General features: G+C 40.8%; 1 protein-coding gene across 3 annotated transcripts in view; it reads right to left on the bottom strand.

Annotated features, from left to right (window-relative positions):
- Positions 1-3,685: 3,685 nt before the first annotated feature.
- The window catches only part of brca2 (BRCA2 DNA repair associated), a 65,808-nt gene continuing 57,784 nt past the window's right edge, over positions 3,686-11,709 (bottom strand). For 2 of the 3 annotated variants that reach the window (XM_076281828.1, XM_076281829.1), the window contains 6 exons: positions 7,249-7,462; positions 5,290-5,456; positions 5,010-5,148; positions 4,491-4,744; positions 4,228-4,350; positions 3,686-4,128 (listed from right to left, as the gene is read on the bottom strand). In XM_076281828.1, the coding sequence (XP_076137943.1) occupies positions 3,802-4,128; positions 4,228-4,350; positions 4,491-4,744; positions 5,010-5,148; positions 5,290-5,456; positions 7,249-7,462 (1,224 nt within the window). In that variant the 3' untranslated portion in view covers positions 3,686-3,801. The remainder of the gene's footprint in view (positions 4,129-4,227; positions 4,351-4,490; positions 4,745-5,009; positions 5,149-5,289; positions 5,457-7,248; positions 7,463-11,709) is intronic. The other variant, XR_012986490.1, reaches the window with a different exon arrangement.

The following is an 11,709-nucleotide window of genomic DNA, read 5'->3' as shown; positions in this document are numbered from 1 at the left end:
GACTGTGGTAGTTAAAGCAACACCAAAGAGTTTTTTATACCTTAAAATAATGTTTCCAAAATCGTTTCAGTCGTTCATCAACTTGTAACAGGGTGAACGGCACTTCTGCATTTGCTTCGCGGCCCTCTATCGGCTATAACCGCACTATATAAGTTTCCCAGATCGGGTAGCGGATCTGTAGTTCAATGGAATGAGACATAAGAAACTACAAATTTGACTTGCATCTGATGTCGCAATACATCGTAGGCTACTTTTTTTTATAAATCGTGCAACATATTCTACCTTGTCTGTGGACATCGTTATTTGCAAAGCCGGTGCTGGATAAACAAATAGCATGCGTGCGACAGAGGGAAAGTTATTTGGTGTTGCTTTAACAAACTAGATCAGTGATTCTCAAACTTTTTTTTTCATTCCCCACTTTGATCAAGGGGGCATTCTCGAGCCCCACCTATCCCTCATCACTCTAAGAAAGTGGTAGGTCAAGCTTAAAATTGTCAAATTTATTGAAATAATGACAAGTTCTAAATATATCCTCTTCAACAGAGTTAAAATCAGCTGGTGCTGCAGATATAATAATAAATAAATACATAACACACATATTTCTGTTTTCCAGCAACATATTAGGAAGCATAGGCCATTTTACAGCATTGTACAATATACTCAATAAAATACCAACATGCTGCATTAAATGGATCTATAATCCAGTCATACTGAGCACTGCTGGTTGGGAAATATTTTTGAAACTTTGCAGGGATGTGATGTAGGCCTACTGTTTAATTCATGGGATCACAAGAGTGCCTCCCAATCAGACGTTTCAGCGATTTCGCTCAGAAATCTCAAAAGCATATGCTATACTGTCGCGATCGAGGCGCCTGTGCCATACTCAAGTTTTTTTGGTGAATGCAGTAATCTTATTTGCTAGGTGAGGTAGGTGTTTGTCTTTGCCTTGTAACTGGACATTTAACTCAAATGTATCGCTAAGATAGGCCTATATCAAATATATCGCCAGAGGCGTATCAAGCTTTTTAAAAGTGTGGGGGTTGTGGGATAGGGAAGTGAAACAATCCGGCCAAATTATAAATAACTCCCTACAGGGACGTTGTAAGTATTTTCTGAGAGGGGTGCGGACAATATTGGCATGTATCCGGGAGTTTCTCCCCCGAAACTTTTTTGAAATTCTGATTGCTAAATAAATACACCATTTTAATGCAGTTTGGCAGGGACAAAACAAGCAGCGCCCCTCATATGTGTGGCTCATGTGACATGTAGGCCTACATGATCTACCTGCTATCACTTCACTATTTGACACTACCCTACATGGAGACATATCTCATGTTATAAATGAAGAAATCATTTCAGAAATTATGTTTTGTGCATATGGTTAGCAGGCTACAATAAATTGCCTAACAGCCAACAGCCTAATTTCGAGGTATCACTGGACTATTAATATAATACCTATGTATAAATGTAAAGGACACAAAATAATGACAGAACTGTAAGCTCAAATTCAAAAACGTTTTAAGTCTACCCAAACATATGCAAAGGGAATATAAATAAATTGTGTTGCATATAGCCAGCTTAATTAATGTCAGTTTAAAGATTATGATTAGCAGTTTCTATGCTGTTTTCAATAATAGTTACAGGAAGCCACGTTGTTGATTAAAAGAGTGTTGTAGCCCACGTTACCTTTCACTTGCTGCAGGGACGCACACTTTGCATGAGCGCTCATTCGCGTTCTTTGAGTTCTACATGCTGGAAATCCTAGTTCTCAGATGTAGAACTCAAATGTGTCTTGACGCCGCTGTTTGTAAAATCTAAATAAGATGTTCTAAATGGAACGCGATCGTATTTAAGACATTGAGATCTGTAGTACATGTAGAACGACACACATTGACAGTGAAATGCCGCCGACGTTTGTAAGATCAATAAGATCAAATAAGATGTTCTAAATGGAACGCGATGTAAGCTGTTCAGATCTTTTCCAAGCGTCTTGGAGACGTATATGTGCTGGCCTGGATGTCTATATAGTTGACGACGCCAAATTAATAAGAAGGCTATTTCTGATTTGGGAAACTTTTAGCCAATCTTCCTGCAAATTATCAGACGTGAAGCACCAGGCATAACTTCATTTCGCGGCTACGTGGACCAGTAAGCTAATTGTTGAGGAGGCCCATAGTTTGAGAAAAGCTGCAGATCATAGACAGAGAATAATGAGAACAGTAGCCAAGGCCCTTGGTGCGCGCACCCCCGCTTTCACTTTGACTCGTGCATTTCTACATTGTGACAAAAACTGTCAGAGAGACAGTGAATTTTGGTTTACTAATAATGTGGTAACAATTATCATTTCAATTATACCTCATATCTGATCACTGCAGACTTTATAATGCAGACTCAAGCAGCCTTGAAAGACGCACACTTTGAATTTGATCAGAGCGGCTCGGGTTATTCACTGACGCCAACTTGATGTGATTGACTGGATGACCGTTCAATCAAATCAACAGACTTATTTGTGTCTCTCTGTGTGTGCGTTATCAGAGCCCACCCTTATTAGACATACGGTTCCAACTCTTTACGTGAGCGTTTATTTCCATATTTTACTTTCGTTTTAATCTGACAAAAAGTGTGGGGGATAGAATCGTGTTCCAGGAAAAGTGTGTACGTTATAACACCCACATCCCCCACGCTTGCTACGCGCCTGTATATCGCTAAGATAGGCCAGCTTCGTCAAGAAATGTTCATTAGTGAACGTGCTTGCAGATTCAAACATGCGCCCTTCTTCCAAGAAGAGGCGACTCGGAGCTCAAACACGCGCGACAGCACTTTACCTCGGGAAAGCCACCTTGCCTCGCTGTGAAACAGTACAGCCTTTTGTTCAGCTACCATCTCTTCGCAAAGTGCGGAGAATAGACGCGCTTTTAAGGGCCGGGTTTTGATGAAATTCACCACTCTCACAACGTTCAAAATCTCATGTAGGTCGGGACTAACTAAGCTGCCTTGACACAAGCGCTTCCCTGTGAATAACACAGTGCGTCCATTGCGCATCGGGTGCTACCTGGGCCCAGATAAAAAATAAAAAAAAACTCCTGTTTTTCACGTCAGTTCGCGCCCCACCTGGCATGTCTCCGCGACCCAGTAGTGGGTCGCGACCCACAGTTTGAGAAACGCTGATTTATGCTAAGCTTGAGTTAGGAAAATGGTGACATCTGTGATGTCAGAGAACTGTTATGATTGGCAGTCATACACGGAACACAAGACAGCCGTGCAACACATCTCTCTGTGAAGGTGTTGAAGTAATGGATATATGAACAAAAGTACACATACATTTAAATAACTTCTGAGGGGCTCAGTTTGCATCATGGCCAATATCAACCAACCAGTAGGATGATGAGATGCAGTTGCAGACCACTCAAAACCAGTCAAAAACCACTCGATACAGTGCTATGCTATATATTTGAAACCTTTTTGATCAAAGGATATTTCTACCAATGGCCATGAAACTTAATCTATAACAGATTGATGTAACTATCTTTTTGTTTTCCTTTACTTATTTTTACTTTTTTTTGCCTGTACATAGTGGACAGTGCCTTTGTGTCACTCAAACTTCCATTCAGGATCAATCATTAACTTAACTTTAAAAATGTGGTAGACAGGGAACATGATGAAGACAAAATTATGAGTCACATTCCTCAGTCTATTCAATTAGGGTTTATTTACAGAAGTTACATTAGGCCTGTCCAATGCTACTGTCCTTGCGTCAAGTCATGCATTCAAATGGAAATTCTGTTTGGTTTATTTAACCAATCAATCCAGCAAATTCTGAGTGTTTATCAAGGCTAACTCCTCATCCTTCACCCATTCGTCTTCTGATCGAGGAAAGTTAGGCACTTGTGGTGATAGAATAGAGGTGTTGCTCTTAGTACACAGTATATCAGACCTCCGAGGAGGATTGAACGTTTTCTTCACATGAGGTGATATTGCAGCAACCAGGGGGCTAAGAGAAGGGGGAGAGGGGATACGCGATAGGTACTCAAAACCCCTTCGTCTCTTCAGGCTTTTTGGGTGGTTTCCCTCTGAGGTCCCGGTTGCCAGAGTCCCCTTGCCCACAGGGGTAATGGGCAGTTGTGGCAGCTGTGATGAATGAATGAATGAATGAATGAATAAATAAGTGAATCTGGCATGATGTAGTGAATGTAATCATATAATGGCATCAGCTCACGGTCCTCTCACCTTATTCCATGCATTCTGACATGGATCAGATGTCAAACTTGAACATGACTGGGTCAATAAGCTTTGCATGGGGATTAAGTTAGACAGTTTCTCCTCTGCACTCTTAAAAAATTGGTCTAGGTTCTAAATGACACAAAACAGAACATCCCAGGTTAAGGAAATAGTAGTTAGTGTAATAATATAGTAGGGAAATAAACCAGCCAAGACATTTTGTAATGCAGGTGCTTTCCTCTATTAGAAAAACTTGCATAAAAGAATAATACCTGCACTAGACTTTTTAGCTGTCTCGTTCGCTCCTGGGTATGAGGCTCTGAAGAGCTTGTTCTGAACGCTGTAAAGTCACCTGCATACAAGGCTGGAATGGGTGCTGAGGCCTGACGGATGAGGGCGTTGCTCACAATTAAAAGGGTCTGGGGCTTCACAAGCTCCTCCACAGCCAGCTGCCTCAGAGTATTGGAGCAGCGGACAGACACAAAGTCCACCCTCTCATCAACTAGGTACAACACTGGAGAGAGACCTGCAATCATAAGCAAATGAAAGAGCATACCATCTTTAAAAATAGTCTCTACAAAATTCCATTTATTGTATACTAAAATTACATTTATTATCCTTGTATTATTCTTCTGAGCTTCACTCTGGCTACAATAATTAAGAGTTTTCCAGCCAGTTGCTGTGCTACAGCAGAACCAGAATTGGGTGTACAAAACAGCTAGAAACAAGCCAGAAACAAACAAATCAATATCTCAAGAGTCAAATTTAAATTATAAAGAGAATGAGGGTACCATTTTTGACACTGATGTAGATGACATATCCTACAACATCCACCTCCCCATAGGTAGAGTAGAATAAATGTCTCTGAAGAGAGTTGAAGCTTGGGCACTGACGTGGCTCAAATACTTCTTGTAACAGCTCCGGCACAACCTTAAGTACAAATACAAACAAAATCAATTCAAGATTGCCTGTATATTTTACCTAGCCTGTTCAAATCATGTATTATTTTCATACAGTAGTCATTGTAGCAGTAATGGTAGAAGCAGCAGCAGTAGTAATAGAAGCAGTAACCTTCATATGCTCAAAATGTGTTTTCTTGGTGGCAGTGAGTGAGATAGCAGCGCTGCTGGCCTTCCTCTTGTCCTCTGATGTGGACAAGTGATAGGCTCGGTATCTACCCCCCTCCTTCAACAGTGAGACCAACTCCATCGAAGGGCGCCAGATGTTAAGCAGGAAAACTGTAAATCAAGAATCAAAGACTTAAGTGTTCACTGTGGTTATATTTCCTTCCTTATTACAGCTTTGATGGATGAATAAATAATTCATGTGATCTATCCGGCTCTAGTGCCGAGAAATCTCAGTGTTTCCAGAAGTGCTTTACAGCTTACCCCAACCTCCTGCCTTACTACATTTTCCAAAAGAAAAGGGAAAAAAAAAGATAATTTCATAGCTCTTATTGTAGAGCTATGTGCACTAGCAGACTGTCCTTGCCCCGCTCTCTCTCAGGCTCTGTTTGTAACAGAGACTGAAAAACTTCTGCCTTTTAAGATTTAAGATAGGTAAAAAAGGTAAGGTAAAAAACTGCTGCCTTTTAAAGGTGCTTTAAGTGATACCACGCATTTTTTAGGCTAAAACATTTTATGACACTTACTGCAAACATTACCTAACCAACCGCTAGCTGTCTGTGTCCTGAATACACTGTAAAAAGACGCGATCTCTGTGGACAGCCCAGGCTCCAAGAACGGCAACAAAAACCACCTGGGCAAACCTAGCCCATGAAAACATAACAAACTGTTCCAGCAAATCACAGACGAGATGCGCGTTTAGGAGAGTTTCAATTGCACAGGAGCAGCACGGGAGGGAGGGGGAGGAAGTAGCGAGCTAGCTCTCTTTTGTTTGAAAGTCAACAGAAGTGACGTTGCCCAGCATCGCTTAGAGCAGTGTTTTTCAACCAGTGTGCCATGAGAGATAATCAGGTGTGCCGCAGAAAATTACCCAAATGTCACTCACTGGTCCAGAAAAACAACTGTTGCATCAAAGAATTGATTGTATGATTGCACTATTTGTGGTATGCAGGCATTGTACAACGGGGGCCCCATATCCAGTATTAACAGAATCATCACATATCCAGTTCATAACAACAATTAAATTAGATATAGTCACCTACAAATGAAACAGAGGGCACTTGTTTTATTGAGCAGGTCTTGCATAGAAGCCATAATAAGCTTAATAAGCTGTGTATTATTTGAAATTTTAGGCTATGGTATGTTTATTTTTTCTTCACACAGGATGTTAGTGTGCCGTGGGACATTTTAAGTATCAAAAGTGTGCCGTGGCACAAAAAAGGTTGAAAAACACTGGCTTAGAGCACCTTTAAGATTTATGATATCTCACTTGGGAGCGAGGCACCAAGTGCGGTTCGAAACCATAAAAACTAAGTTTTGCTAACCCTTTCTACGACATCTTAGAATTACCCAAATAACGACCGTTTTTGAAGGCTGCATCGATGCATACTCCATGCTCCCTACTACCCATAATCCTTTGCAGTCTGAAACCACTGTGAAAAGTAAACAAAGATGGAGGATGACACTGTTGCATTCAAGTTGACTCTGACTACGTTGTGATAAGAACTTAGCAATTGCGGAGATCAAACATGCTGTAACTTTACAGCTCCTTGTCAATATCAACTACTCATGCAGGGCTTACTATATATAGGCTATATATTTTTTTTTTACTTTCTTTTTACATAACAACCCCTCAGACATTCACCACCTTTACTAGCAAATGTCCTGCTGGAAACACTGTAAATTAGATCTATTCAACAAAATATTCCAAACAAAAACAACCCTAGTCTCTCCTGTAGATTTAAAAGATGTAGATTTATGGTCTGATTTCAAACACTCAATGCCTGGGTTTGTTCCCCGAGATGCATCCACATCAGCGGCAGAAAGAACATAGCGGTAATATACTTTTAACAAGACACCAAAGCACACAACTGTGTATTGTGTGGGTACACATTTGATACAGTACTTGAGCCTTTACTGCTGCTGCTCTGCTGGCGGTTGGCGTCGCAGACTGCAAGTTTCCACACTGGGGTGACATCCCTACTGGCGCAACTGGCACTCCCCTGCTCTGCCTCCTGCAAAGCCCGTCGGAAACGGTCCTGCAGCTGCGCCTGCCTCCTCTCCTCCAATGAGCGTCTGAAGCTGCAAAGACTGGCCAACTGCTCCTCACGCAGGTCAGCCTAACATCACCACAACAATAATGTTAACACTGTTAGACTGCATTCTCTAAATATGACAAAATTTTACCTGATTGAGGAGATCAATGGCTTCAACACAAAGGTGAACATATGGTACAGCAAAGTAGACTGGCTTTGGGCGCTCCAGGAGTGCATGGTGACAGACAGAGGTTTTGACCATTGTGGTATGACGCAACAGGTAGACGATCACATGGAGAATGCTTATCATACATCACCACTGTGCTGAGTAAATGTAATTATTTTTTACACTGACTGTCCAATGTATTTTTATACATAACATTTTCACTTGTAACTTATATCACTTTTAAATTATTTCCAAAATTTCAATATAAAAGGTACACAGCATAGCATTGTCCAAAAGGGTTGATCATGTTTAACATGAACAAAATGTACTTAAAACAAAAACTACAGATTTATCCAAACACATTACTAAGTGTAAAATAAAATTAAAAGTTAAGTAATGTTTAACTTGTGTTTCCTCATGGCAGTTTACAACCCAAATTCAGAAAAAGTGGGACACACGTAAAATGTGAATAAAAAAGAATGCTATGATTTACAAATCATGTCAGCCCTATACTTAATAGTCAAGAATTTTGATACTTTTTTTAAAAATTTGATTTAATTTGGGGGCCCCCACCACCTAGACGCCATCAGTAATATGTGTGCTCATTCGCACCCTAGACTCTGTGCGACCCTCCACACACACACAGAAAATAATGGCTTATTAGTTGGGTCATCTATAGCAGTTCTGTGACCGTGGAGAGCGAAGGTTCGTTTCTCACTAGATTTGTCATCTATAAAGGTTAAAGAAAAAAAATTAGCCGGGGTGCCCCTTACAAAAATGTGGGGAAATTTTGTGAGAGCCCTATATCCAAAATGGCTGCCGTAAGCCAAGCTGGATATTAACTTTTGAATGGTTTTGCCCACAGTGCTGCATAACACATGGTTTCTGAGACTATTTGGGTCAAGAAATTCATAAATGATGTAAATTTATTGATTTGACCTACTTCTGACCTTCAAATTCAAGATGGCCGCCAATTTTTGGCTCTTTAAATGTTGATGTTTCAAAATCGTCATAGAGTTGTAATATTAGGCTCAAATGGAAGCTCTGCTCAAACCGAGTTCAGTTATGGGCAGCAAAATTACAACATACACATAGGTCATCAGATGTCTGTCATTTCTTTTATTATTTATTTATTATGATTTATTTATTGAATTAACTAAAAACACTCTCCATCTGAATCTGTTGAATCTCCACACTGACTCCTCTCATAATCACTGCTACTCTCATCTGAGCTTTCATGAGGTGTGAGCTGCTGGGGCAAGGGGGTGTGACGCACTGGTCGACACTTTCCGTTCACTAGATCCCAGCCGTGACCAATGGGAGGAGGATGCTCTTGCAGGTTGTAATGGAGCTGGAAATGTAAGGTAGTTTGTCCTTTTCATATGAAGATTCAAAGAGTCATCATCAGATGGGACATGGATTGTACACTTATTCAGCAGGCCAGAGTTTCCAAATGGCCCAAACTGAAGAATAAGAGTACAATCCGTCTCCCACCTGATGATGACTCTGAGTCACACCTCATGACTGCTCAGATGAGAGTAGCAGTGATGATAAGAGGAGTCTCTCCGAGAGTGAGGTAGATTCCTGACAGGTAGCCGTCCAACCACATGCTCATTGGACCCCTACCTATGAGCCTACTTCAGTCCATCAGCCCGACTATCACACCAGCTATCACACGTGATCAATGCTTCGCTAACCTCTGGCACGTTTCCAACAGCATTCAAAACGGCCCGGGTAACACTGTTACTTAAGAAAACTTCTCTCAACCCTGCTCAAGTTGAGAACTACCGTCCTGCTTTACTCCTACCTTTCCTATCCAAAGGTATCGAACGAGTAGTCTCCAAACAGGTCTCTGAATTCCTCTCACAGAACAACCTTCTGGATCTAAATCAATCTGGGTTCAAGAGGGGCCACTCAACCGAAACGGCTCTGCTGTCTGTAATAGAAGCATTAAAGGAAGCCAAGGCGACCGCTCGGTCATCAGAACTCATTCTGCTTGACTTAACGGCTGCCTTTGACACTGTTAATCACTGCATCCTTTCTATACTCTCTAACATGGAAATCTCCAGTTCTGCTCTGTCCTGGTTTGAAACCTACCTCACAGAATGCTTGTTTAACGTATCATGGCTTGGACAGCTGTCCGCACCTCACTATCTCACCACAGTGGTCCCCCAGGGCTCAGTGATGGGCCCTCTTCTCTTTGCTATCTACACCACCTCTTTGGGACAGATTATCCGTTCGCATGGCTTCTCATACCACTGCTATGCAGATGACACACAGCTTTATCTGTTCTTTCCACCTGATGACCCCTTGGTCTCGGCACGGACCTCGGATTGCCTCCCAGACATATCTACATGGATGAAGGCACACCACCTCCAGCTAAACCTCTCAAAAACCAAACTGCTGGTCCTCCCAGCTAAACCTACTGCTCCCACCTACTCAAATGCCCTCATACAGGCATATGCTACCCCCCGACCGTTGCGCTCTTCAGACAAACATCGTCTAGCTCTGCCACCGGTACGCTCAGGTCAATCCAAACTTTTCATCTGTTGTTCCTCGTTGGTAGAACGCACTACCAGTTCCTACTAGAGCAGAGATATCCCTCTCCATCTTCCAAAAACTCCTGAAGACCCAGCTCTTCAGAGAATATCTCCTCTCGTAGCACTACTTACAACTAGCTAATTCTAGCACTTACCACCTGACTTGACTGTATAAAAACAGCACTCACTGGTGCACTTTTCCCTATTGTACTCTACCTTTTTGAATTGTTTTAAATTGTTCTAGAATTGTTGAGAGAATTGTTTTAAAAGCGTTAAACTGTTTCCCAGGTAGTAAGTCGCTTTGGCTAAAAATGCGTCAGCCAAATGTAATATAATGTAGATATCCAGCATGATGTTTTTTCCCCATTGAGATCTGATGTTATTTATTTTTTAAAGTGTATAATTTTTTGAGCAGTGTATAGTAAGAGTTAAGGTTTGCTCAGAAAGAGAAGGTAGAATAAGAATTTATTGATGATGTAGGTAGTTACTTCAATTAACCAAGATATAGAATAATTGGCTTATTTTCTTACACATAGTGGCCATATTGGAATCTTACCAGATTATACTTGATGCCTCGTGTATTATTGAGGTTGTCATGTTATAAAATGACTGTTCAAACTTAAATAGTTTTTGAATGATATTTCTATCATGAATAACAATAGAGATGGTCTATATTTTGGTATCCGCCATATTGGATTTCAAAATGGCCAACATCAAGTTTGTTTGGAAATCATGTCAATAGCTTCCTTGACCCTAAAACTTGAGTGTTAGAACTTAAGACTTTTTTATCTGGTTTAATTTTGAAGTTGCATCAACAATTCTATTAAGAATGGTAGCCATATTTTAATTCAAGATGGCGGCCACTAGGGGGCGCTATGTGTTGGGGTCCATTTCCATTTTTGATCACTAGGGCTAGTAGTATAACTGTGCCAAATTTCATGCTTTCTGCAAAAACTGAACGATTCCGGTGCTTAGCCGCTGTACTAAATAGGTTTCCAAGTGGTCTGCTTCCCCCGAAAAAGGGGCGGGGACGTAACACATTCAAAGATTATGTCTGTGTAATAATCTCTCTCAATATCTCTGTTCCCTGATTGGTTGGTGGCTCTCGGTAGATTTTCTACATAAGAAATCCAAAGAAATCTCATCTGTGCCAGCTTCAGTACTTAATTGAAACAAAATTGACGTCTTGAAAAGCACCATGAATTGCTGAAGAATTTAGGCATTGGTGAACTCAGAGGAAACAATCAATTCTTCAGAAATATTTGTCTGCACAATTGTAAACTTTACATTTCATCTTAACCCTCAAAAAAATTCTCATTTGTCAAATATGCCTGCTCAGTTATAAAGTTTCAGCAATTTGTTTTTTTCAAAGGTTTTTTCAGGTAATTAGCATAGGCATAATAGATTTTTTTCCCTTTTTTTTCCACAGCCTGTGCCCTTGATTTATTGACCAAGGGAGATTTCTGAGAAGCACACATGTGACCAATATGAATTTATTTACATGGTATAATGCGATCCGCCCAAAGAAAGTGCCCAAAATCGTCATTTTGGCAACCATTTTGTTTATGCTAATTAGATGGTCAAAAACACAAAATTCAGCTTGGGAACAGGGCTAGTTGGATTCA

The sequence above is a fragment of the Alosa pseudoharengus genome, unplaced genomic scaffold, assembly GCF_046254945.1.
Source record: "Alosa pseudoharengus isolate Yale_2024_CS ecotype anadromous, Long Island Sound unplaced genomic scaffold, YU_APseudo_1.1 YU_APseudo_1.1_scf_13, whole genome shotgun sequence".
Lineage (NCBI taxonomy): Eukaryota > Metazoa > Chordata > Actinopteri > Clupeiformes > Clupeidae > Alosa > Alosa pseudoharengus.
The sequence above is the reverse complement of the archived record's forward strand: the minus strand, read 5'-3'. Positions and strand labels throughout refer to the sequence as shown.